General features: G+C 43.2%; 11 protein-coding genes and 2 non-coding genes across 13 annotated transcripts; 10 read left to right on the top strand and 3 right to left on the bottom strand. All coding sequences in view use genetic code 12, as the record gives it.

Annotated features, from left to right (window-relative positions):
- Positions 1–712: 712 nt before the first annotated feature.
- CJI96_0001759 lies at positions 713–783 on the bottom strand. Its single transcript has one exon. It is a non-coding gene; the product is annotated as a tRNA-Gln (tRNA).
- Positions 784–1,988: 1,205 nt separating this feature from the next.
- CJI96_0001758 lies at positions 1,989–2,061 on the top strand. The gene has a single exon. It is a non-coding gene; the product is annotated as a tRNA-Ala (tRNA).
- Positions 2,062–2,275: 214 nt separating this feature from the next.
- TUB4 (gamma-tubulin) lies at positions 2,276–3,775 on the top strand (the record flags this gene model as incomplete). The annotated part of the gene is made up of 2 exons (XM_029035287.1): positions 2,276–2,283; positions 2,341–3,775. 2 exons carry the CDS (start codon positions 2,276–2,278, stop codon positions 3,773–3,775), a joined length of 1,443 nt encoding a protein of 480 aa, XP_028890529.1.
- Positions 3,776–3,968: 193 nt separating this feature from the next.
- ARO9 (aromatic-amino-acid:2-oxoglutarate transaminase) lies at positions 3,969–5,513 on the top strand (the record flags this gene model as incomplete). The annotated part of the gene is made up of 1 exon (XM_029035286.2): positions 3,969–5,513. One exon carries the CDS (start codon positions 3,969–3,971, stop codon positions 5,511–5,513), a length of 1,545 nt encoding a protein of 514 aa, XP_028890528.2.
- A 200-nt stretch (positions 5,514–5,713) lies between these two features.
- GVP36 (Gvp36p) lies at positions 5,714–6,691 on the top strand (the record flags this gene model as incomplete). The annotated part of the gene is made up of 1 exon (XM_029035285.1): positions 5,714–6,691. The coding sequence occupies one exon, from the start codon at positions 5,714–5,716 to the stop codon at positions 6,689–6,691; it is 978 nt and encodes a 325-aa protein (XP_028890527.1).
- Positions 6,692–6,778: 87 nt separating this feature from the next.
- Positions 6,779–8,386, bottom strand: HOM3 (aspartate kinase; the record flags this gene model as incomplete). The annotated part of the gene is made up of 1 exon (XM_029035284.1): positions 6,779–8,386. One exon carries the CDS (start codon positions 8,384–8,386, stop codon positions 6,779–6,781), a length of 1,608 nt encoding a protein of 535 aa, XP_028890526.1.
- A 1,318-nt stretch (positions 8,387–9,704) lies between these two features.
- Positions 9,705–11,543, top strand: OFD1 (oxidative DNA demethylase; the record flags this gene model as incomplete). The annotated part of the gene is made up of 1 exon (XM_029035283.2): positions 9,705–11,543. One exon carries the CDS (start codon positions 9,705–9,707, stop codon positions 11,541–11,543), a length of 1,839 nt encoding a protein of 612 aa, XP_028890525.2.
- A 418-nt stretch (positions 11,544–11,961) lies between these two features.
- Positions 11,962–12,816, top strand: CBR1 (cytochrome-b5 reductase; the record flags this gene model as incomplete). Its single annotated transcript, XM_029035282.2, has 1 exon — positions 11,962–12,816. The coding sequence occupies one exon, from the start codon at positions 11,962–11,964 to the stop codon at positions 12,814–12,816; it is 855 nt and encodes a 284-aa protein (XP_028890524.2).
- A 752-nt stretch (positions 12,817–13,568) lies between these two features.
- Positions 13,569–14,876, top strand: CJI96_0001751 (uncharacterized protein; the record flags this gene model as incomplete). Its single annotated transcript, XM_029035281.1, has 1 exon — positions 13,569–14,876. The coding sequence occupies one exon, from the start codon at positions 13,569–13,571 to the stop codon at positions 14,874–14,876; it is 1,308 nt and encodes a 435-aa protein (XP_028890523.1).
- A 364-nt stretch (positions 14,877–15,240) lies between these two features.
- On the top strand, positions 15,241–16,974 carry GAP5 (Gap5p; the record flags this gene model as incomplete). Its single annotated transcript, XM_029035280.1, has 1 exon — positions 15,241–16,974. The coding sequence occupies one exon, from the start codon at positions 15,241–15,243 to the stop codon at positions 16,972–16,974; it is 1,734 nt and encodes a 577-aa protein (XP_028890522.1).
- A 158-nt stretch (positions 16,975–17,132) lies between these two features.
- TSC2 (Tsc2p) lies at positions 17,133–21,734 on the top strand (the record flags this gene model as incomplete). Its single annotated transcript, XM_029035279.2, has 1 exon — positions 17,133–21,734. The coding sequence occupies one exon, from the start codon at positions 17,133–17,135 to the stop codon at positions 21,732–21,734; it is 4,602 nt and encodes a 1,533-aa protein (XP_028890521.2).
- Positions 21,735–22,714: 980 nt separating this feature from the next.
- Positions 22,715–23,836, top strand: CJI96_0001748 (uncharacterized protein; the record flags this gene model as incomplete). Its single annotated transcript, XM_029035278.2, has 1 exon — positions 22,715–23,836. One exon carries the CDS (start codon positions 22,715–22,717, stop codon positions 23,834–23,836), a length of 1,122 nt encoding a protein of 373 aa, XP_028890520.2.
- A 262-nt stretch (positions 23,837–24,098) lies between these two features.
- On the bottom strand, positions 24,099–26,537 carry PUF3 (mRNA-binding protein PUF3; the record flags this gene model as incomplete). The annotated part of the gene is made up of 1 exon (XM_029035277.2): positions 24,099–26,537. The coding sequence occupies one exon, from the start codon at positions 26,535–26,537 to the stop codon at positions 24,099–24,101; it is 2,439 nt and encodes an 812-aa protein (XP_028890519.2).
- Between the last annotated feature and the right edge of the window lie 221 nt (positions 26,538–26,758).

The raw sequence follows: 26,758 nt of genomic DNA, 5'->3' as shown, positions 1-26,758 counted from the left end.
CTGCGAGCACTTCTTTTTCTTTTACCTAAATTCTTTTCGATTTTTCTTCTAAATTCTCTTTGTTGATTCCGGTCATTTTTATTTTACTTTTTTCATAGGATAACGTCGTCATAGTTGCTCAAAAATAAATGAGTTTTAAGAAAAGTCTAAATTTGTAGTCTTCATGTGGAGTTACAAAAAATTTCCGTATTTGGTAGATTACTATTCGCACCTAATTAGGCGAAAATTCATTCCTACGTTCGGTAGTCGCTCCGGTGGTACCTCTGATTCTATTTTCAGCTATGCTATTGCCTCAAGGGGAAGATGATTCGGAAGAAAATCTAGATTGGCTCACTCCTGAAAGCAAAATCTAAATTAGCGATAGATCGAGCAATATTTGCATTGAATTGTCTTCCTCAACAAGAAATACCGCAAATGGTTTCCATGAAATCACCATAATCATGGCTCTTTTGTTGTAAACATCGAGAGGCAATCGAGTATCGATATCCGTAAGCAGAGTAATGAAAGCGAAAAAGTGCAGAGACTTTGCTCAATTAGCTCAATCTATCCTCTTTGGCGAGAACTTCATATCATACATTCAAGCTAATTGACGTGACAATGCAAGCAAAGTATATTGTAGTACAGCACTGAGAATGAAGAAAACCAAAAACAAAATGGGTAAGAGAAGCAAGCCTTTTGAATAAATGATGTGGATGAAGTAAAAACAAAAAAAAGGTCCCACTGGGGTTCGAACCCAGGTTACCGGAATCAGAATCCGAGGTGATACCACTACACTATAGGACCGGAACCTGTTGAGTGGGTTTTCTCACAGAAATCTATATGGCACAGAATGAAACAGAGATTTGTAGCAATCAATAAAAATTTTGAGATATCATGACTACTTATGCACTCCATATATTCATGATAGCACGAAAAACAGGGCTTCAGGCAGTATAGATGCCAAAAAAGCTGTTTTGCATCGATTCTCGTCAAGAGGTTTCAGGATTCTAGCATTGAACATTCAGTTTGAGTGCCACGAATCCTCACCTCGACATGATTTTATCCATGAAAAGAAAGACTTGGTCCATTTCTGTCACATTAGAGATGACTTTGATCTTTAAAGTGTGCAAATCCCAAGACTTGGAAACCCTAAAGACAAATACACGAACTGAATAAATTCTAGCTCGTATGAGAGGGGTGAAATCAAAAATTGAAAGACCCACACTTGCCCGGAAGCCGACCCACCATCTCCAATCAAAGCAGTCCATCCGAAGACAAACCACTCGGGAAATGCACGCCAGCCTCTTTAGTGGACAAGTTGGCAACAGCTCCTTGCAGCGCTGTGCAATGCAAACAAGGTGCCGCGAAAGCAAGACTACTTGATCTCTTGCAATGTCTCAAGGTAAGTATGAAGAAAAAAAAAGAAAACTTCCAAGGATGAGCGCGATCAACTGAATTTATACTTGTGAGAGCAGCGTATATGCCGGATAGTTGGTGGTGTCGCGGGCATTGGAAGATCACGAGCTGAAGCACGTAAGAGACGATATCGTTACATGTGATCTTTTTTTTACCGTAGCCCCCAGGCTGAAGTAAACCAGACCATGTTGTCACAAACCTGTTATCAGCTTCAGAACTAGAGCCAATCACCTTACATAAGAATCTCCTCTGTGTACAGTAAGAATGGACTAAATTTGTACGCTGCATGAAGTCATGTGACAACTTTTTGGAAATTTAGCTCTTGGTGAGCAACATTCAAACAAATAATTGAGTGAAAGACAACCTACAATCATCGATAAGCTTCAAAAATGTATAATAGTATCATGTCCTAGGTCTGGTATTGCTTCTTTTATTCCTTTTTTTTTTCTCTTTCTTTTCTGCTAGTCTCATTGTAGAAAGGCTTGTGTTCAAAAAAATTTAACCTGTATTTAAGTAGGAGTCAATGTGCAGGAGCTAATTAGCTTATGGGTTCTATTCGATAATTTTTTTGCTAACTCTAAAAGAGGAAACCCGGGCGTGTGGCGTAGTTGGTAGCGCGTTTGCCTTGCAAGCAAAAGGTCACTGGTTCGATTCCTGTCTCGTCCATTTTCTTTTTATTTTCCAAAAGTGAAATGCTTTATAGCTTCCATTTTTTTTTTTTTTTTTTTTTGGCTTATTAATCAAGAATCTCGGTTAAGGTCCTTTCGTGTATCACCGTACGATCTCCCCTCTACGTACTTTCCTCCGCGTAGCTACTACTAGTGCGCGCCAAATTCAAAACATCACCGCGTAGTTCTACTAGCACCTCATCGAAGAAAGTATGCCAGGGTACGTGTTTCTCATTGATTAATCCAGTTCATTAAAAGGCAAATTGCTAATAAGCAGTGAAGTGATTACCCTCCAAGTTGGCCAATGCGGGAATCAAGTTGGTTTAGAGTACTGGAATCAAATGGCTCTAGACTTCGGGCTAGCTCCAGATGGAACGCCCCAGCCCTACAAAAGTGACGAACTTGCTTTTGAAACAGATAGCCAAGCATTTTCCCAAAAACCCCCCTCTCAACGTGAAGACGTTTTGGAGTCGTTCTTCACCCTCAGTGAGCAGAATAAGTATACTCCCAGATCGATCCTAATAGATTTAGAGCCCTCAGTGGTGACAAAAGCCACTGCGAAGCTTCCGATGTTCAATCCAAGAAATGTGCACCTTAGTGAAACTGGAAGTGGTGCAGCTAACAATTGGCAACACGGCTATGCGTATGGAAGAAATCATGAAGAAGAACTCACGAACTTGATAGATAGAGAATTGGATAAGTGCGATAATTGTTCTGCTTTCCAGCTTATGCATAGCGTTGCTGGAGGCACGGGCTCGGGGGTGGGCAGCTTGTTGCTTGAGCTTTTGAATGACAGGTACGGCAGCAAAAAAATTGCTAGCACCTTCTCTGTGTTTCCTTCAAATGAAAAGACTTCGGACGTGGTTGTTCAGCCCTATAATACCATGCTTACCCTACGGAGGCTTATTGACTTCGGTGATGCTACATTCGTGTTCGACAATGATTCGCTAAACACGTTGGGCAACATGTTCATCGGGTCTGGCTTGGAAAAGAATTTAAACTGCTCAACTGCCTTCGAAGGTGCCAATAAGCTCATATCATATGTCGCCGCTGGGATCACAAACCCACTAAGGTTTCCAAGCTACATGTACAGCTCCTATGAATCAATTATCTCGACAGTGGTTCCGACGCCAGAGCTCAAATTTCTCCTGTCATCAATTGCTCCTTACTCAAACATCCCTGGTGTCGTACCAGCCCAGAACTACGTCAGCTTGAATGAATATGACATTATTCTTGAGCTCCTTAATGACAAGTATAAACTTAATAGCTGCAAAGAGCCTCTCAAGTACATCAGTGTACTTGACTATGTCATAGGTAGCAATCTTGACCAAAAAGAGATCAGAAGAGGTATAATAAAGGCCCAGCAGCGCGTGTCGTTTGTACCATGGGCGCCACACTCAATAGGCGTTGTGAATGGAAAACAGTCCACTTTCACCAAGCCGAAGAGCAAACGATTGAGTGGAATACAGATTTCGAACAACACTTCAATTGTACATCTATTCGGAAAAACTGTGAAACAGTACGATTTGCTTGCAAAGCGAGCTGCTTACATAAATTTCTATACCGCATCAAACGATGCCTCTGAGAGACAAGAAGTCTTAGATGCATTTGAAGAGTGCAAGGAAAGCGTTCGACAAACCATTGACGAGTACAAAGCTTGCACTAAAGAATCCTATTTTGGAGACGACATAATGGACGAAGATATGTTGTAATCACTTAATTCTACACGAGAAGCCATATGTGCTGACTGATTTCGCAATTAATTCCGCGTTTAACCATAGCGATTGCGCAACATTATGGTACAACAACGCGCCCTTATCAGTGCGCCTCGAAGAGCTATCTATTCCTGCCAAGTATCGGATTCGATAACGTTTAAATACAACTCACAATTCACACCTTCGAATTATGTCACATCTTCTTTCAAAAAGGGCCTCTGCAAGGCAAAGGCTTCATTTTTCCGTTTTTAATTTCGACAACGCTCCAGAAGGTTTCGAGCCACACCCCGATCCCTTATGGCTCGATGCTGGCATGCCAAATGCCGGGTTCTTCCCAATTGATCTGTTGCAAATCAATGTGGTGGATTATCCATTTCAAAAATCTTTGCTGTTGCCATTGGGTAATTCATCAATTGAAAATTTGAATCACAAGGATACTGGCGTTGAGGAGTCTTTGAAGAGATTGACAACAACTGGTGAGTCGAAGAACCATGTAATGGTCACTAAGAGAACTAATGACCCAAAGCTCATAGACTTGTCAAGGGGTTTGCAATACTCAGAAGTTGAAGGTATTCCTCAATTACTTGAATTTACAAGAAATCTCATTAAGAGAGCGCATCCCCCTAAGTATGATGATTGGACTACAATTGTGTCAAATGGTGCAGGTGATGGATTAAACAAGGCAATGGATGCTTTTTTGGATCCTGGGGATGTAATCTTGGTTGAGGAATTTACTTTCACTCCCGTGTTGTTGAATATTCAAAATGCTGGAGGTATTCCTGTTCCTATAAAATTGAATTTGGACGCCACATCTGGCAAAAGTGAGGGTATAGACTTCGAATATTTAAAAAACTTGTTGGAGAACTGGGATGAGTTGAGGCCAGAGTTGGGGAAAAAGAAACCCAAAGCGTTATACACAATCGCATCTGGTCAGAATCCCACTGGTTTCACTCAGTCTATTGAATTTCGACGGAAAGTGTACAACTTGGCTGAGAAGTACGATTTTGCCATCATCGAAGATGATCCTTATGGCTACTTGACTCTTCCGCCCTTCTCTGATCCTGACGTGATTCACAAAATCTCTGACTTTTTGACCATCGAAGACTACTTGGCGCATCATTTGATACCTTCTTACCTCACGCTTGACACATCCGGAAGAGTTGTTCGCATCGAGACATTCTCCAAGCTATTCGCACCTGGCCTTAGACTTGGCTTCATTGTGGGCCACAAAGATGTGATAGACGTGATTTCGAAATATTCGAATATTGTCACCCGTTCATCCTCCGGAACGTCGCAACTCATTGTCAACAATGTAATCGAGCAGAGTTTTGGTGGCGTGGACGGGTGGCTCAATTGGGTTTTGAAGATGCGGTTCGCGTATACCAAAAGAAGAAATGTCTTGCTTGGAGGTCTTTTTGATTCAGAGGCATACAAAAAGGGTCACTTGAACGTCATTGATCCACGAGCAGGTATGTTCACAAGTGTCATCATAAACTTTCCCGAGGGTACCAACGTGCCCGAGAAAATGAGGTTATTGCTGTTCAAGTTACGCGCTGTTGGAGTAAAGGTAGTAGCAGGACTCAATATGGCTGTTGATAAATCATTTAGTGAACCTAGAGGCAACTTTTTCAGATTGACGTATGCTATCGCAGGGTCAGATCTGGAACTCCGTGAAGGTGCGAAGAGGTTCGTGCTGGCCGTGGAGGAGTTCTTCAAGAAAGGATTAGAATTTTGATTAACGATTTTTTCTCAAACAATATAAACTTTCATCGCCTTAAAACTAGTCAATAGTGTGATAAGGTGTATCTCAGCCTCATCACCAGAAGAGTGCATACGCGACCCCTTGAGTAGAGTGTAGTGACGTCTAAGAGAAAAAGGACACACGCAGTGATCCTCGATATCACCTTAAGAAGAAACTTCCCAACAAGAATTCTCATGTCGTTCAACTTTGCCAGCTTTACCAACAACTTGAAAGACCTTGGTGACAAGGTCACCTCCGAGTTCAACAATGAGATCATGCCCTTCGCCCAAAGAACCTCGAGAATGGTGCAAGAGAGAATGGGAAAGGTCAATGTGGACGAAATCAGTCAATTGCCAGAGGAGTACCGTGCATTGGCACAAAAATGTAACAATGTGGAGAAGTTGTACAAAAATGTGTTGAAGGTTACGCAGAATTACGAGAATGAATCGTACGACTACCCAACCAATTTACAGGAGTCGTTCACTGAGTTCAGTAAAAACATCACTGACAGAGTATCGAACTTGTCCAAGGCCACCACGCCCGCCGAGGCTCAGGCGGCGTTGATCAATTCCAACACTGGTGAATTTAAACCACCAAAGACCTTGTACCATGCGCTTGCACGTGCTACCGATGGATCGGTGTTGACGTCTTCGGCAGACAAGAACCAGGACCCCTTGGTGAAGGCGTTAGACTTGTACTCTAGCAACTTAACCAAAATTGCCAATGCCAGAATCGGTCAGGACCAGTTGATCAAGGCCAAGTTCAACAAGCCCTTGAGCCAAACATTGAGATCGTTGCTTTCGCAAAGCTCTAGCATTCAGAAGAAAGTGGAGCAGAAGAGAATAGACTACGACTTAGCTAGACAGGCTTTGAGCAGCTGCACTAACCCATCGAAGGAGCCTCAACTCAGAGTTGCCATGGAGAATGCCGAAGATGAGTTTGCCAATACAGTGGAAGATGGCATCAGTGTGATGCAAAACGTGTTAGAGCACGCCAAGCCTCTCGAGGAGCTTTTGGAATTGATCAAGGCACAAATGGCATACCACAAGTTAGCAAGCGAATTGTTCGGAAATATGGTGGGTGAGTTTGAATCGTTAATCGAAGAAAACAAAAACTTACAGTCAAAGAACTCCGGTCAGCGCAATTCCGAGTCTGGTGATTTCGATATCTAGAATTCGAGTCTTGTTGTCTATGTATAGTTTCTGTTGACTCTATATGAGTTGTAATTTTTTGATAGTATTAAGTTCTAGGAATACTGTCTAGCTCTGAGCTTTCAAGGCGGATAATCTGATGTCAGTAGCTGATTCACTCTCGTCAAACCCAAAGTTTCCCTCGAGCAACTTGGCATGAATAGACTGCAATGCTCTAATGGTATCCTTAGCATTTATCACAGCAGAAATGTTGATTTCATTGGCACCCTGACTGATCATCTCGATATTGATACGTTCGTCAGCAAGCACTTTAAACATGTTACCAGCAATACCAATGAAGTTAACCATTTGTTTGCCCACGAGAGACACGATAGTCATATCTCTGGTCACGTCAACTGTACCCATTTTTCTCAAGTCCTTCAACGCTTCTTTAAGATTGTGCTCTTCTTCATTCAGAATTTGCATGGCCATTGAAACATGAACTTCCGAAGTCGAGATCAAATCTACCACCAATCTATATTTATCTAGCGTGGTGAAGATGTGAGCCAAGAAACCGTGAGATAGGGTCTTCTTGTTTGAATGTACGTTGATAACGACTATGTTTTGCTTGGCAGTAATAGCCGTTGCAGACCTCCTTTTCTGGGATTGAATATAGGAACTTGGTAAAGTCTCATAAGCAGCTGGAGGGTGGGGAGGTGTAGCTTCGCCTCTTCTTCCTATATTGTCAGGATATATTATAGTACCCTTTCCAAATGGCTTCTCCACATTCTTGATTCTGATGGGGATTTTTGCTTTGATCACTTGCTCCATAGTAAAAGGATGAATAACTTCTGAACCGTAGTATGTTAATTCAGCGGCCTCATCGGGGGTGACAGAGTCAAGAAGTCTGGCTCTTGGTACCTTTCTTGGATCAGCGGTGAAAATACCATCAACCTCTTTCCATATTTGAAGTTCGTCGGCCAGAACACCAACGGCAATCAATGCAGCACACAAATCAGTGTATCCACGACCTACACCATTTAGAAGGCCACCGGGAACAACACCAAAGTAACCTGTAAAAACAGGAATTGCATCCTCTGAAACAGACAAGGCGATCTTGCCCAATTCATTTACCAAATACTGGTAGAAAGAATCGTCGAACCCTTTCGTCATGTCGTAGTCAACTGGAATGATATGAGACAAGTCCACATAGACGGAATTGAGGCCACGGTCCCTCATCAATGCTGCTATAAAGAGACAAGACAACTTTTCGCCTACTGACATAAGACTGTCCAAGGTTCTAGGGCTGATTTCCCCAATGATCTGAGATGCATGCAAAAGCTCCTTGGCCCTAGCAACTTCAGCTCTAGAGGCCTCCACCAACTCATCTTGAATTTTCTTATCCTTTATTTGCTCCTTTGCATTGTTAGCATGATCGTCTTCAATCACCTTCAATAGACTCTCGTAGTCTCCCATATCAGTAGCCAAATCGGCAGCTCTGAGGAGCCTCGATGTGGTACCCTCGCTTTTTGTGTTGGACGATCTTGCAGAGCAAACAACAGCGACACGATTATGTTTGCTATACTCTTTCACGATGTTTTCCACAATGTTTTCTGGAAATTTTCCAACCGATGTACCGCCAAATTTCTGAACGATCCAGCCGCCCAGAGGAATGGATTTGAAGTCAAGTACAGAGTTGTACGAGCTGGCAGCTGAAGAAGGTAAGGAGGAGCCCATCTAAACTTTTCCTAAAACTCTCTGTATTACCAGATTTTAGACACCAGTGGTGGTTATATGAAATTTTTATTAAATGAGTCAAGCACCTGTGTGTCCTGTGTCGGATGATTCACGTCCTGCAAATAACTGATTAGATGCGTTCACGTGAGTATGGATTGAAGATTAAGGAATGCCTTCCACACTCAGACTTTTGAATAAAAATAGGAAATCTAACCTCCTTTAGCACAAGTTAAAGGAGACTATGTGATTTTGTGTTTCAACTCTATGCTAGACCAGTAAGCCATGTTTACGGCTGCAAATCTGCCCATCGCTGCGAACTGACTTATGTAGGCGCACACTGAGATTTGCAACCGTTTTCGTGCAACTGAGGTTACCTTCTAGACTTCAATAAGTTTGGTCAAAACGAGCAATTCTAAAACTGAAAAATTTAAAAAAAAACCGTGGTGAACGATATTAAATCGGTAGTTGCATTGACACTCATTGCGACTAATCAACGAAAAGCTCAGTACAAATCGACAGAGCCCCATTTCTTGATTATTAAATAGAAGGTGACCACGAAATTGAGCTTCCCAAGTGATAATTCGAATTAGAATTGAGACAATTTTTATCAATCTATACATCTGCAATTCCACCTTCCCACAGCTTGCGACCTTCAAATGCCCTGCTGCGAAAGTTGTTCGATGAAACTCCGAGCTATCTTCATACATATATATATGATATAGCAAATTCAACAGACCTGAAAGCTTCACTCAACCGTTTGTACTTACTGTCCAGCTCTTACATCTCATTGTACCCTCTAGCTCATTACAACTCGATGCTGAGGCAATCACGACATTGTCGCCCTACCATGGGCAAGGGAGCATTTTGAACTAACATTGACCACATATAATCAACGAGCTGTCAAGTTGTCCTGAGAAAAAGTGGTTCACGAAGTTCGATAACATACAAAGGCCAAAAAAAAAATATCTTCTTTTTTTTCATTTATAATTATAAATATCTTTCTATGCGTAACTAAGAGTAGTGCTCACGATATCCTTTTAGCAAATATTGCGTCAAAATACAATCCTAATGCAAAATGCACATTGGTATGGAAAATCGATAGAGAAATTAAATTCCATATATTCACATTAGAAAAAACATGATTCATTACAGAGAAGCAAAAGTCACCCAATGACTCTCTCATCATTAATTATCCCCCGCCTGGCCCTTTATCAGTTCGATCTCATCATGCCATCTGGACTGCATGGGCCGCCCTCGTCTTCGATGCCCTGGTACTATGTTGGAGTGATTGAAAACTTGACTATCAACTTTTACAACCATGGCAGTAGAAAAACGGCCTGCTGAGGAAACTGAAACAACAGTTGTCAAAAAACTCAATAATTCTTTCTCTCACGATGAGATTGTGAGTTTCTTGAATAACAAAATCTTCGAAAAGGAGTTTCAAGAAAACTTGAGACTCGATATCTCCCAATCTCAGCCATTTAGATGGGGCACGGTCACGGAGCTCATCAATGACGAGTTGTTGCGCTCGGTGAGGACAGAAATACTTGGAGAAATAGCCTTCACAAAGAAAGAAACAGATATATACAAGGTATTCCAATCTGGAGACTTGGCAAACTTGTCCGGGTTAGACTGGAACGATTTGTCTAGGCTACCCTCGTTGTACAAATTAAGAGCTGCAATTTACTCAGAGGAGTTCAGAGACTTCATCTCCAATGTCACGGGTTGTGGTAAACTAAGTGGTGTGAAGACTGATATGTCGATTAATACGTACACCAAGGGTTGTCACCTATTAACTCATGACGACGTTATTGGTTCTAGAAGAGTGAGTTTCATCTTATACATGCCTGATCCGAAGTTCACCTGGAAACTGCACTATGGAGGTGGTTTGCGCCTCTTTCCAGCGGTGGTGCCTAATGTCCCAGAGACAGATCATCAAGTGAAACTTGTTCCTCAATTCAATCAAATGGCTTTCTTCACGGTTCAGCCGGGTTTGTCGTTTCATGATGTCGAAGAAGTCCGTGTTGACAAGCAAAGATTGTCTATTCAAGGGTGGTTCCATATCCCGCAACCTGGAGAGGACGGTTATATACCTGGAGAACAAGAGGCCACTGAAGCCAAGAGTACGTTGCAACAGCTTCAGAGCAAGGAGTTGCAAGAGTTCGACTTTCCCAAGCCTTTTAGAAATGATCTTTACCCTGAAGAGATTAAGGAATACGAGAGCTTGAATTTGCTGTCGAACTTTTTTGATGATACTGAGGTCGAATATCTTGGTAAGTTTTTGAACCCAACATATTTGAATAAGGCCTCACTCGCAAGACTTAATGAAAGCTTCGTTGAAGAGTCTGTTGTCGAAATCAAAGAAATTTTAAAGGAAGAATATGCTCTGTTGCTTCAAGAAACATTGAGAAAAACTGAGATCGAGAACAAGGTGCCTCAGACTTCTAAGGAAATCCACTTCCCATGGAAATGTGCCGTACCTCCACACAAACAAAGATATATGTACATAGACGGAAAGGGTGACATTGACCTTACGGAAAAAGGCATTAACTTTCACAATCACATTGGTCCTCAGGAACTACCCAACTTCGAGCTAGCCAAAGGACTCACCCAGACTAAACCAGAGAAAATGCTACTAGAGCTCATGCAGTTCATGAAGTCGATAAGTTTCAGAAAATGGCTAACGTACGTGACGAACTTGGTCGTCACCAGCGATCAGATTTTAGCCAGGAAGTTTAGACCTGGTCAGGACTTTATTTTGGCTACTACAACCGAGAAAATGTTGGCTCGCGAGCACAATGACGAGGTCAATTTATTGTTAGAAGCCACGCTTGGGCTTACGCCCACTGCCATCAACGCCAAGAATTGGGAATCGGGAGAGTTTGGCGGCTACGAGTTATGTATGGCTACTGGTGTTGGATCTGATGGAGAGGCAGAGGACGACGATCCCGCAATTTACAAAGCAGGCGACCCAAATGATGACAGTGTCTTGTACAGCAGCCAGTGCAAATGGAATACCTTATGTCTTATGGTGAGAGACCCTTCGGTGTTGAAATTTGTAAAGTACGTGAGCATCAATGCCAAAGGGTCCAGGTGGGACATAAGTGCCCAGTTCAATGTAAAGGCGTTGGGAGACGATGATGAGGATGGCCACTGAGTGAAGGCTCAACGGGGCGCGACTTAACGGTTGCAAAAGAAATTAAGGTGCGGGAGCTCTTCACATGTCTGCTCACATGGACAGGCGGATGTGCGCAAGGCCGAGTCGCAAAAACTACACTACTTATCTTCACGAGGAATCTCATAGCAGACGTTTGAGGAGATTGTAATTAAAAAGAAACATCGAACTTGAATTCATCTCTGTGTGCTCCTCATCAGTCCACTGGGCCACCTGGTAAGATTCGCCTAAGAGGGTAAAGGTTTACGAACAGGCGCTACCGCGCAGCCCCAGGTAGCATTTTGTGCCCAAATGTCTCATGAAATGTTCGCGGTTTGCAAAGAGAGACATCGATATAATACAGGGCCTCTTCCTCTTCTTTTTTTCTTTCTTTTTCTCCAATCTTCACGAAACATTCATCATGGCTGACTCCGAACCTAACCCGTTGATTGTGTTTGCCACGATCGTCGCCATCATTGGCTCGTTCATTGCCTTGTATTTTCTTCAGAAAACGAAGAAGGACGCTCCAGTATTATCGCCTCAGGAATACAAGAAATTTCCCTTGATTGAAAAGCACAGAGTGTCCCACAACTCGTGCGTTTACAAGTTTGGTTTGCCCAGATCCACTGACAAGTTGAACTTGCCCATTGGTCAGCACATTTCTATCTCGGCCATTATCAACGGCAAAGAGGTAGTTAGATCGTATACACCCATCTCCAACAACGACCAGTTGGGTTCGTTTGACTTGTTGATCAAGACTTACGAGAATGGTAACATTTCTAAGTACGTTGAGTCCAAGAAGATTGGCGAGCACATCAACATCAGGGGCCCTAAGGGGTTTTTCACTTACACACCTAACATGGTGAAGTCGTTTGGCATGGTCGCAGGTGGAACTGGTATTGCGCCAATGTACCAGATTTTGACTGCCGTGTTGAACAATCCTGAGGACAAGACCAAGATCCATTTGGTGTATGCCAATGTCAGTGAGGAGGATATTTTGTTGAGGGCCGAATTGGAGGAGTTGAAAAGAGAGCACCCTGATCAATTTTTCATTCACTATGTCTTGAACAACCCACCAGAGAACTGGAAGGGTTCTGTTGGTTTTGTCACCCCTGAGATTATGGACGAGCACTTGCCCAAGCACTCCGAAGACACTAACTTGTTGATCTGTGGCCCACCATTGATGGTGTCTGCCATCAAAAAGGCTGCTCAGACCTTGGGCTACCCTAAGGCTAAGCCTGTGTCCAAGTTGGGTGACCAGGTCTTCGTCTTTTAATACGATCTAGGACCGTGCTTCACAAGACTGACCCTAGAAAAACCTGATAGATCCATGTCTGTTGAGGCTAATATATAGTTCACCAGTAATCCAAGACGTTCCGTTTTAACCCTACTGCGATTACCCTTATTGGTGTCTTCAGCCAGATGAGGCTCGTGGTAACTATAGGCTGCACCTGTATGTGTACTCTGCAAATGCTTCACAGATAGTTCCATTCTTGAAATGATATCTATATTTTCTCTCAAAGAGCTAAGCAAAAATACCGAATTTAAGGCGAATACTATATATATATGTTTCCGAAGAGTTACAACTGTTAGTGGGGTGGGTGCAAAGATGCTTGGTGGAAGAGTTCCTGCCTTCAGCCACAGTCTTCTGAAGAAAAAGAAACTCCACCATGAAAAAGCAATATTCCCACAAACCCCATTCTTTGATGGCATAACATTTCTCTCAACCACCATTAACTATCAACAATTTTTTGCGCCTTTCTCCTTTACTCCTTTGTCGCTTCGTTCACCCTCTCTATACGAGCAGGCAGGACCAGCTACCGAGCCGACCTTCCCACCGTTGTGGGATTACTTCTGCAGGAAACGAGCATGACCTTTATCGGTGGCTCGCACAAACCGTACAAACATTTCCTATCGTATACTCTTTTTTTCCCCGACATCCTACAATTTATATAAAGTAACCAACGCTTTCCAACATTCTATTCAAAAATTGATAAAAGGAATATACATCATACATTATCGCTCGCTATGCTTGTTGCCACTTGGCTCCTAGCAGCCGCCTCACTTGCTTCTGCCATCCCTAAGTGGGATATGGAGAACGGCTTCCTTGTTGACCTTCTAAACGAGGACAAGTTCGAGGTCGAGAATGTATTAAAGCTGCCTACTCGTTTCAAAGACTTGCCTCCGATTTTGAAGAAACCCAAGAGCCACGAACGTTCGTTGAAGGAGGGAGAGATCCCTCAGTATGTGATTGACTATGCTCCTTTTGTCCACCTTTATTCCGAAGAACGGTACTTGCCTTACGACATCAAGCAATACGTAGAGCATTTCCACGCTGAATTTAAAAATGGCACAACTGTTCCGGGAACTGAAAATGGTCAACTTAACATCACAAACTTGGGCTCACTTCCGAAGATGTCCGGAGTGTACTTGACAGCTGATGAGGATTTTGACGCTGACCCGGACTGGATCACGGGCATCAAGAACAAGCCAAATTTAGTGAACGGAGAAATTAAGGACGCTCCTGCTACGTTGATCATAGTGGACAAGGGCAACGGCTGGGTCGATGCCTTCTGGTTTTATTTCTACTCCTTCAACTTGGGACCGTTTGTGATGGGGCTGGGCCCATACGGTAACCACGTGGGAGACTGGGAGCACTCTTTGGTGAGATTTTATAAAGGGAAGCCTGTCATCGTGTGGATGTCTGCTCATGGCGGTGGCGGGGCCTATTACTATAAACATCTTGAGAAATATGAGCTTGACCCCAAGCACCCGATCATTTTCTCTGCTCGGGGCACTCATGCAAATTATGTCTCTGTGGGTACTCACCCACACGATTTACCATACGAAATCTTGTGTGATTTTACCGACAGAGGTCCTTTATGGAACCCTACTAGAAACTACTTGGGCTATACGTACGACGGTAAGTTCGTTTATCCAGCAGAGAACAACACCAACGCTAAGCACCGTGGAAGAGAAGTGACCTACGGTAACTGGCTCACGTTCACAGGTCACTGGGGCGATAAGCAGCTCGAGAGTAGCGACCCAAGACAAAGTTACTCCTTCATTGGGGGCCACAAATATATCGATGGCCCCAAAGGGCCATTAAAGAAAAATCTCTTGAGAATTGTCCCATGCGAAAGGCACAAATGGTGGAACTTTTGGAACGGATGCAATGTGAGAGAGAACATTAAGTGGGGAATTGGTGTGGAAAGCGAAGGCTACAACTGCGGTAACGTCTTTGCCAACGTCAGGCCAAAGTGGTTAAGAATGATACTTCAACAAATAACTTGGGGAGGTGGGTTTTGTTTTTTCGTGGATTTGATATATGGATAGATGCCATCAAGGGCCGGATGAAGCGGCCAACCTAATGTGTATTCGCGTTTTTCGCAGCCGACTTAATTTTTAGACAAGGCAGGAAAACGTTAGTCATAATGTGCTTTAGACAACAACAATGAACTGGGATTCAATAGCGTAAGCAAAGAAGCAAAGAAGCAAGAAGTATGCGTAGAATTTCATAATAAGAAGGTCAGAGATGATTTCATTATGCTCGAATGAGCTTACTAGCCGTGGTTGCTGAATTCCTTGATATTGTTCGTTTCTTTTTCTGTCCATCACATTGGCTGCGAAATGTCACTTTTTTCTCTTCTCTCTGACTACTAAAGATCCCGACAAAGCTGACAATACCTAATCATAAACAATGACCGAAAGCACGTCGTATATGGAGAAGTTTTCCGATAGTGACATTCACCAACGGTCCTACTCCACAAAACAAGAAGGAAGGACAGGTACATGGCAAAATTTCAAGGACTCGTTTAAAAGAGTCACCGTGGACGATGACATAGACCCAGATCTCTCAGATATCGAAAGAGCCAATCTTCTCACATCCAGATCACCTCTTCAAAGAAAGTTGAAGTCAAGAAACATCACCATGATTGCCATTGGCTCATCTATCGGTAGTGCACTTTTCGTTGGATCAGGGTCAGCTCTAAGTACGGGAGGTCCCGGTGGTATACTTATCGGATGGACAATTACCGGTTTAGCGATTTTTACCACCATGCAAAGTTTGGGAGAGCTCTCAGTAGCATTCCCTGTGAGTGGCGGTTTCAATTTGTACGCAAGCAGATTCATTGACCCTTCAATCGGCTTCGCCGTTGGCTGGAATTACTTCATTCAGTTTTTGGTTCTTCTTCCCTTGGAACTTGTCAGTGGCTCCATCACTATGAAGTTCTGGAACACAACGGTTAATCCTGATATTTGGGTTCTTATATTTTACGTTGTTGTCTGCTCCATAAATATGATTGGTGTGAGAGCATACGGCGAAGCAGAGTTTCTTTTTTCCATTATCAAAGTCACCGCAGTTATAGGATTCATCATTGTCAGCATCGTGCTTGCTGCCGGCGGCGCTCCAAACGGAGTTCATCACGGGTCTAAGTTCTGGCATAATCCGGGTGCGTTTGCCAATGGTTTCAAAGGCGTTGCATCAGTATTCGTCACAGCAGCTTTTGCGTATGCTGGAGTTGAACTCGTTGGCCTCGCAGCTGCTGAAGCAGAAAATCCTAGACGTGCTTTACCACGTGCTATCAAGCAAGTTTTTTGGAGAATCTTGATGTTCTACTTGGTGTCTCTCACATTGATTTGCTTTTTGGTTCCATACGACTCAGATAGACTTTTAGGTGCATCCTCAGTGGATGTCACTGCCTCCCCTTTCGTTATCGCCATTGAGCAAGGTGGAATTCATGGTCTTCCTCACGTCATGAATGCGGTGATTTTGATTTCCGTTATCTCAGTGGCTTCCACATCGGTGTATGCTTCCTCTCGCACACTCACATCATTGGCAGAGCAAGGATTAGCGCCATCTTTCTGCTCCTACGTAGACAGAGCAGGCCGTCCCTTGGCAGCCATCATCATCTGTAACATTTTTGCATTACTTGCTTTTATTGCAGCCAGCAACAAAGAAGGCGAGGTATTCGACTGGCTCATGAGTATTTCAGCATTGAGCTCTATCGCATCATGGATCAGCATCAACTGGGCCCACATCAGATTTAGACGTGCTTTAAAAACACAGGGAAGGTCAACTGACGAATTGACGTTTGTGGCACAGACTGGTCTTATAGGCTCCTACGTTGGTGGTCTTATTTTTCTTTTGGTTTTGATCGCCCAATTTTGGATTGCCTTGTTCCCAGTTGGGGAGAAATCAAGCGCCTACAACTTCTTCTTGTCTTACTTGGGAGGAGTCATCCTAGTAGTGTTCTACGTGGGCCACAAGCTTTGGAAACGGAATTGGATCTTGCAGATTCCATCAAGAAAGATTGATCTTGACACTGGCCGCAGAGAACCTGATTTGGAGCTCTTGCGCGAGCAGCTTCGTCAAGAAAAAGCTTTCTTGAAAGGCAAGCCATGGTACTATAGACTTTATCGATTTTGGTGCTAGTTTAATTTTCTTTAAATAGTTTCGAGATCAATGAAAGATGCGATCATCTGTCAAACGCCCGCATGCGAGCCAATGAGTATATTTGATGTGTGGTGTCTACGCACTTTTGTGCATCTTATCGAAATCTATAGTGCAAAATATCACCATCCCACCCATCCATGTCGGACCCCAACGCCACAAAACCTCGAGCTACCTCGGGGTTTGGCAGTGTGCTTAAGTCCATTACAAGGTCTTTAAAGCCTGCGCTGGGGAATGTTCCAGTGGTAATCAATGCCAAAGTTGTGGGTGGAGGTGCTGATATGCAGAATCTACTATTGCAACTTCAACAAGGCAGCGTCTCCAGTAGGGCTCATGTTGCCTTCCAAATCACAGAAGCACTCGGGAAGTACTACTTGTCGTCAATTCCAGAAGTCTGGTACCTTGCACGGGATCTCTGTAACCCACAGAACCAGAGTACTGTGAGAAGGGCTGCATTGAATCTTTTGATTCAGTGTATACGACAAGACGAGGACGCAGTTAGCAACAAGCTTATGTTTTACACTGACATTGTCAAGTTTTGCGTGATATCCGAGTCCAAGGTCGATGATGAGTTTGACCTCTTCCTTAAAGCCCTTCAAGCGCTCACAAATGACGGCAGAGATATTCATGACCTATACATTTACGAGCAGAACAAAAGCTTCTCGTCATTTTTGCTATCCGGGTTTAAGGTCCTCTCCAGCAGAGCTAAAAACTATGTTGGGGAGGAGGAACGTCTGTTCTCGATCGATGTCACTTTCCATAATTTGGTGAATCTCACAAACTTTATGACCAACTGCATTCAATTCAACTATTCACTTTCAGGGGACCATATGATACCTTCGGTTCTCGATTGTATCGTCAACCTGATTTGTTGTACGTCAAACTCTACCATCATATCGCTGTACTTGAATTTTATTAAGTATAGCGTTGTCTTGATTTCAAGCTCCGACGAGGTCTATCCCTCCGTGGTAAGAGTCCTTTGTTTTATTTTTGCATCACATCCTCATCTCAAAGACACCGCAGCAACTATCATTCAACAGTGTTGCGTTGATTCATTTGAAGTTGTCATACATACATTGGGTTCAGTTATAAATCATGCTGCTCCAGATATTTACTCGACTATCGATTCTGAGACTACCCTTAGTCCCAGTAAGCTGCGACTCGATGAGAATGCCCAAAATATCGCGGCAACTCTTGGCGCCATCAGCGTCTTGGAACATGTCTTTAATCAAATCGCATCTGAGAAGAAGATGACAGACGTATATTTTGCTATAGACCAGGCTTATGATAGCATAACTGACTCTCTTGAAACGAAGTCTGATCTCATAAACTCAGCATTCCTCAGCATGTTCAGCAGACTCTTCGATGTCGAAGATCGCCCACAATCTATCACCAAGCAGACAAAATTCGCAAAGCTTTTTCCGTATTATCTGTGGTACTCTGCATCTCGCTCAGTTTTCAACTTATTACACTATATGGATATCAGGTCGGAACAAGATTCTGAAAACTGGACCTCGATTTGTGATTCACTTCTCTCCAGGTACCAACAAGAAGATCTCTTGGCTCCCCAAGATGCTTTGGTTGAATTGTTCATGCTACATCCCAATTCCATAAGTGACAAAGTAACGGCATTTACCCTCGAATACTTTAGGGAGGAAAAATTGTGCTCCGTACTTAATACCTTTTGGAAAGGAAACTGTCAAAAATTCCTACATGCATTTCTATACAACGATTCACCAAAGCTTTCGCTCAATAATAAAATGAAGGTTTTAAACACCATTGCAGAGGCCAACGAGGAATCCCTCGAGTTTTTTGGCGATGGCAACATTGGCAGAGTTATTATTCTTGATGTACTAGAAAACATTGCTTGGGAACGTGATGAAAAATTCATTGATTTTTTTTTGGGAGACTTCTTATTTGATTTTCTTTCAAAATCATCATTTGACTTGCAAAAGCTGACTTTTGAAGTTTTATCTTCCCTTCTTCACACAAAACCAAATAAACTTGAACGTGAGAAGAGCATTTTAACCACATCCTCTATAGGGTCCGGTCGCTACTTTCAGTCCGCACTGCGTAAGGTGTCTCTTGCATCAGAAAAGAGCGACCTACGATCTAAAGCTCCCAGTGAAATATTGTTCGTTCCTTTATCAAAAACCTTGTCCAAGTTTTTGATAACCTCTGCATGTTCTGATCCTAAAGCAGCCGTCGAGTGCTATAACTACATCATCAAACTTCTCAAGAATTGCCTTCAGGAAGTCTTGATTTCTCCTCTGCTTGCTCTACTTCGAAGCTTGGTAAGGATTCGCGTTACAAATCAGGGGTTTGTTTACTTTACTGATGTAACTGATATGGGGGGCCTTGCCAATGCGTTCAAAAGAAGCTCATCTGACCCTAATTTCGATAAAGACAAAAAGACTTTCTGGGAGTATCCAGAGACTATGGAGTATATCCCAAAACACAATCTCGATAAGTTTACTGTGATCAAGGTGAGGGAGCCGGAAAACTCGAATGAAATGAAAATGGCAGAAGAGCTTATCACTCTAGATATTAGTCTCTGGTTTGACCTTGTGAATACTGTCATCACCGATTTCTACCATTGGGAAATATACTCCTTCGTGTGGGCTCACTACTGCTCTCAGGTCTCAAATATGGCTCTTTTTGAGAATCATGAGGACCATATACTTGGTTTGCTCAAGGTTGTCAATGATCAACTAATGCTACACTTGCCCCGTGGCCACAACTTCCCAACAGAGCACACGAGCGTTGCTAAATCGGATCTTCAGGTTGCACTCATTCGCATGCTATCGTCATTGATAGGCTATCATCGTAGCTTTAGTAAAGCGGACGAGGACCAACTAATCAACGCTGTCATATATGCCATGGGTTCCTATGAAAGAACTGCGATCCCATGTATACATATATTGAACATCTGCTGCTATGAGATTCCACTCTCGATAAAGAAATTTCTAACGACTATCCTCACGCGGTTGCAGACAAGTGTCACTAGTTCTTTCGCTAGTCCTCCAACCTTGGAGTTCATGATGTCTTTGACTAATCAACCTTTGTTAACTTCGAGTTTAACAACGGATGACTATAAACGTTTTTTTGCTATTGCCTTCAAATACATCCAATACTCGTCCATATTAAGGAGCAAGATGGCACAAAGTGAGGGAAGGAATGTGAATGTGGACATTCTTCAGCAGCACGGAGTCGAAGCGGAGATTGAGAAGAAAGCCTCAACTCAAATAACACCAATTACACCCATAATGAATGAATACCTCCTGCTTTTATCTTATAAGTTGATCGCAAGATTGTTCCTCACAATCTCTTTAAGTGAGAGGAGAAAATTGAGTCCATTCTTAATGAGAAATCTAGTTGCTGCAAATCAGGATGATGCTACCGCTGTGAAGCATGAACCAATCATAGCTTTTGCTGACTTTATTGTCAGATTTGTTTGCAGTGACATACCATTGAAGGTGATTTCACCTCCAAAAAGCTCTGGCGACAAGCAAAATGAGCTAACCAATAGCTGGATTTTGGGTACACTGATCATGACAATAACCACGAATACGATCGACGGTAATTCGAAGATTACAATAAGAAGACCAACAAGTGTCTCTGTGTTGAATTTACAGTTAGACCATCTGATGTTGCAAACCACAATGCAATCCAATGGTAGCAAGAGATTGGTCCTTAACTCTTACTTTTTGTTACAATTGGTGGACCTTTTAGACGTTGACAAGCAAGTGAAGCCAATACCATTACTAGACGATGCGGTCACCGAGAGAGCTATTGGAGCGCTTGACAGAATACCAGTTGTGTCATTTCATAAGGCCGGTATAATTTATATTGGTCCCAATCAGAAAGATGAGAAGGATATATTCGATAATAACACTGGATCAATCAGCTACCATCGATTCCTAGATCATCTCGGTAAGCTCATCAAGTTACAAGAGTCGGACTCGGTTTACGTCGGAGGATTAGACAAAGAAGGAGGCAGCGATGGAAAATACGCATACATTTCGAGCGACACCATCTCGCAAACGGTATTCCATGTTACTACGCTAATGCCTAATGTGGCTACCGATAAGTATCATGCACTTAAGAAGAGACACATTGGAAACAATCATGTGAATATCTTCTTCGACGAGTCTGGACATGCCTTTAATTTCAATGTCATCAAGTCACAGTTTAATTTCCTAAATATTGTGATCACGCCTCACACGGCTTTACAACGGACGGGAAGGTACGCGGAATCCAAAGTCTTCAAGGTGAAGACATTCCGGCGTCACGGAGTGCCTGGAATATTTTCAACTACTCACTTCAAATTGATCTCGGCTGAACAATTACCCCTGTTTATCAGAAATACGATCTTAATTTCGGATAAGTTTGCTCAGATATGGCATAATTGCAACAACGGAGAATACATTTCTAATTGGCAACTCCGTGTGAGGCAAATCGAGTCACTTCGAAGCAAGACAATGCAGATGCACAAAGTCAATCAGGAGGAGCAAGAGAAGAAGGGCCAAGAGAAGGCGAACACAACGGACAGCGGAGGGATTGGACAGGGAGCTGATGCTATTTCCAGCGATATGACAGCTTCTTTTTTAGAACAGCTACAAGGTGCCGTGGGTGATCATGAACAAGAAGATCTAGCGCATACAAGCAACTTTAGATATGAGTACGTTGCTGGAGACGATCATCATGCCTATCAACGCCTTGAGTTCGGTTCGTACATCTAAGAAGTTGCATACAGAGAGAGCAGAGCGGTAGGCATAAGAATATTGACTGATGACCCGTCGAAAGTGTACAAATATCAGTGTGAATGAACATTCGCCATCAGTCTAGGTTGCTTTGACAAATTTGTGCTCCTTTTTTCTGCCTCAAAAACAAATACGTGCTATTGCTGTTTGCTACTCACCGCCAGGAGTTGATGCTGGCGCGAGGTGAATCTGCATTGATTTTACCGATAGGGGCAGGCGCATTCATACCTCAGGGGCTGAGATCTAGAGACCAGAGACCTACTATATTCAAGGACAGGAGCTCAACTAATTCCGAAGATAAGGGAAAAAACTATAAAAAACCTTTAATGCACGACCGTGTTTTCGGACCTAACTTCATTTTCACAAGAAACAAAACTCCGGTGCTGTATCAAGGAACAATAAGGAATAAATGCTCGCCTAGGACATGCTCGGCTCCGCACCCTGTGGCAGCAATTTATCACGCAGAATCACTATTCGCGAAGCCACTTTTTACCACAGAACGTTATATGTGGAAGAAAAAGATACAGCCAAATTGTGAAAAATACATCGCAGACTATATAGTATCTCTATTTTTTATTTGTTTTGACATATTCGGGAAGCAGTTTGACTGATGCATAAAAGTTTTTGTCTTTTATTTTTATTTTTAATAGTTTTTTATTGGGTGTACTTGGTTTTCGTCGTTCCGTTGACCGTAACGGCTTTTGTCCCCCCTCTGCTTACTCATAAATTTCTTTTGCATCCAGAAGTCGCACACCCTCCTTTGCATCTGAGAGTTTCCTTCGTATATATTTGCATCGTGATCTTCCAACAATTTTCCCCTGGCCAACTGGATGACTAGTTGCTAGCACCTCTTGCTAACAGTTGTTTGTGTCTTCTGACCACTTTGTGATCGGATTCAATAAGGTCATCACCCACCACAGTATATAAGCTTCCCTCTGCTTACAAACCTTCCAGCATCGATGTCAGAGTACCAGCGCATGTCAATGGATGCTTTGGAGTCTGTTAGGAAAACGCTTGCCAACGAGTCTGAAGCAGTTGCTGGGCTCAGCAGGCAATACGAAACTGATCATTTCTCAAAGGTGAATTTGGCTAACGCATTAAAGATCTTTTATGAAACACATTTGAAGGGAGGTAAAATAGTGTGTTGTGGCATTGGCAAATCGTTCAAAATCGCCACCAAAACAGTGGCCACGTTGAAATCTTTATCTATCAACGCTGACGTTCTACATCCTTCTGAGGCGCTCCACGGGGACCTCGGCTTGTTGAGAGACCGTGATTGTCTTGTCTTCTTCACCGCCAGTGGCAACACACCAGAGCTTCTTCAGCTCTTGCCTCACCTCTCTCCATACCTTTCTATAGTGCTCTTGACATGCTCCAAGAGCTCGAAGTTGTCAGACCATCCACAAGTCCAGGCCTTGTTGTACGCTGAACTAGCTCCTCACTTGAAGGAGGATATAGTGCATGGGCTTCCTGCCCCCACCATTTCGACAACTTTGTCTCTTATCTTGGCCGATGCAGCCGTACTTGCGTTGTCTGAAATGATTGAAAAGGACGAAAACAAGAGAAGGAAGCTCTTTTCCATGAAGCACCCTGGTGGTTCCATTGGCTCTGACTTGAGTCACTTGAATGACAACTTTACCAAGCTCGGTCTTAATCCAGCGTCCTCAACATCAAGCACGACAACGCACACCGAGAGTTACTGCTCTCTTTTGTCACTTGACAAATCATTCAACTATCCATCTCCACAAGAGCGCCGCTCAGAGAACTCATCATTAGACAGTTCCGACAGCGAGGAGTTACCCGAGGTCAAGCCCAAGATAGACAATGAATTGTCTTCCCTCATAAAGAACGCTTCTCCTGATCAGGTATTGAGCGTGAAGCAGAATGTGATCTCGACTTGGACAGAGTACGAACTTTTGAAGAATGCCTCGCTTTACGAGTTCATCACTTTTCTGACTGACAAAGCTTCGTTTGGCCTGACGAGCGAAGACATCCGGAACTTCTACAAGTCACTCTTCAGAAGCGGCGGATTGTCAGGAATGGAGCAATTGATTCCCATATTCAAAATGATTCACCTTTAATTCTATCTCGACTTTTCAATGCTCTTATTGATGTTGTATGTACAATGTTTATTTAGGATTGCTTTATCCTTTTATCGATTAGCTTTATGTCTTCAGTAAGGACACTTAATAGAAAATGACATAAATTTAAAAAAAGAAAACCAAATTTATTTACATAAACTGAACAAATAAAATTAAAAACTCTTCAGTGAATTGACAGATCGACAGTATCGAGCTGATCGGCTTAATCGGGACGGATATTTACACAATTAGGTTTGCCGTTTTAATTGCGATCAGCTTCAACTAGAGCAGTCTCAGCGACGATGATCATCTTTTCAACAGAAGCAAGATGCTTACCGTAGTTATTTCTCATCGAGATTTGTTTCAAATACTGCCTCAACTTCACCACCAAGTTTCTTTTCTCCTGACTCTTTGCATCAAAACCTTCTACTAATTTTTGAATGACATAATTGGCATACTGATCCTTCATCATCAACGCCAAAGGAGAATCATCATCAACGGACTCCTTGGTGAGATCTTCATTTCCAATCATAACCTCTTGAAGAATTCGTTTGCGTTGCTCGATGGAACCATGCTTGATACACTTTTCAATGACATTAGAAGCAAACTTATGCTTCGAGAAATTCACAATAGATCCAAGAGCAACTTCAAGAATCTTCTCTTTATCCTCGTGAGATCCACGCTCAAGTATGTGCTGAATGACGTAGTTGCCATATTGATCCTGGATGAGGTAGAACGTGAACTTGTTCAATTCCTTCAATATCTGTTTTTGATCTCTCATATCAGAGTATTCAAGCAACCTCTGAATCACTCTGCAGCCATACGGGTGTGTAGATAAATGATAAATATGATCTTCTAGGCTTTCCAAGATGAAGCGTACGTTTTTGAAGGGAATTTTCTCAATAGATTTCTGAATAACGTGGTTACCGTTTTGGTCCTTTGCACACACAAGAACGTGATTCTTCAACTCCAGAACTATTTGAATTTGACCCTCCAACGAAATTGCCTCAAGTGCACGTTGAACCACACGACATCCATACATCTGTAACGAAAGATCGTATGTCTTTCCCTTCATACATTCGAGTAGAACACCTTTTTGAACCTCAGACCCGTGCTCAAAATACTTCTGTATGACATAATTTCCGAAGACATCCGTCATCAAGTCGTACGAAATTTCACGAATTTCATTGAATATTACCTCTCTTTCCTCCTCACTAGCTTGAGGCAACTTCTGTTGAATAAACCTAGAGCCATGCTGATCCATTGTGAATTCAACAGCATGGCCATAGATATCCTTCAAAGAGTAATCCTTGTTCTTGGAATTAGAGCGCATCTCCTCAAGCAAGGGAGAACGGTAAATATGACCACCTCCCTTACCATGCCCAGAGTTTGCTCCCTTCCCGAATTTCCCTCTCTTTCCGGAAGATGCACTAGTGTGAGGTCTTCCTTCCAGGCTATTAGAAGGCACTGACTGAGGCGCTTGTTGCATAACATTTTCAAAAGCAACAGGCAGCATAGATGGAGGAACCGGGCCAGGTGATGTGGATGGCGTGGTTTGAGGGTACATTGCGTAAGGATTGAAAGGGTTGAAAACGAAGCCCAGGTTCATTTGTCTGTTCATTAAGCCAACACCTGGAATGGCTCCTGACTTAGGAGGCAGAGCTCTTGACAGAGGGTCTGAAGGCTTGTTGTCTTTAGATGAGGTGGAGTCAGCTTCGGTTGGTTTGTCATTGCCGCCGTCAGCGGTTTCCGGCTGGCCACCAACACTAGGGTAACTCATGAATCCATACATGCCCTCACCAAACTGGGCCGGATTGGCCATCATGAAAGGTGGAGGGCTGATTGGTGGCATAGCTGGAGCATTTGCACGATTGTAAGGGTTATTTTGGAATGGAGCATTCACCGCAAAGCCCGAGCTGTCGAGGAAATGATTCTGAGGGAAGGATGGCGTGAAAGAAGTGGCACCAGCTGGATTCCAAAAGCTTTGATTGCCTGGAGCGCTTGTCTTGGACACGTCTATTCCCAGCTGAGAGCCGGTGGCGTTCAAGTCTGAGGATATAGATAATGCAGCGCTATTTTGAATTGGAGAATTGTTGTTGAAATTGTCAATTTTCTCACTAATTGACTGCTGTCTCGATGATCTAGGAGCAGGCATATTCAAGTTTTCGTTTAAAGAACCATGAGGAGAAGCCATGAGGGGCTTGATTCCATGATCACTGTTGAAGCTGGTCCTTCTTTGATTGCCGTCTAAAGACAACGTGCCCAAGCCATTGGACAATTCTATATCACGAGTGGCATCGGCCACCGAGGCAAACTTGTTCAAGAAACTCTCCTTCGGAGGATGCCTGCTAGCAATGCCGCCACTGATGGATGCTGTTCCCAATTGGATAGCCTGGCCATTATTATTGGCGATGCCGTTGCCCAGGACAAGGTCCTGTCCATTGCGGACGCCGGAGATGTTAGGGGCGTGGGGACCGCCAGTGGAAGCAGCGTAGGAAGCCTGAAAGTTCGACTTAAAGTCAAAAATCTGAGACTCGAACTCGCCGGTCTCGGTGAACGAGAACCTGCGGCCGCTTGTCGGAGGAGCATTCGAAAAGAACTTTGCCATGTCAGGATCAACTTGCTCCTGGAGCCGGATCGAGGATGCTGAGGGTGACACCGTTGGGTTGGCGTTGGAGGACCAAATCGTTTCTGAGGACATGATCGTTTGGGCTATGTACAACTGTCTTCGAGTGTAGACAACTAGACAATGGATGACAGTGCAACAACACCGAGGGAAAGGTTGAGTAGCCCTCTTACTTAATTAAATATCGGAAAGGGTAGGGCTTTGTCAAGAGGCGAGGTACAATTAACGATTTGCACAAGCGGTGAATCACAACTAATCCGCGACGGGTTTGCGGATCAATGAATATCGTACTTTGT

This window comes from Candidozyma auris, chromosome 2 (assembly GCF_003013715.1).
Source record: "Candidozyma auris chromosome 2, complete sequence".
In the NCBI taxonomy this organism is placed as follows: Eukaryota; Fungi; Ascomycota; class Pichiomycetes; order Serinales; family Metschnikowiaceae; genus Candidozyma; species Candidozyma auris.
The sequence above is the reverse complement of the archived record's forward strand: the minus strand, read 5'-3'. Positions and strand labels throughout refer to the sequence as shown.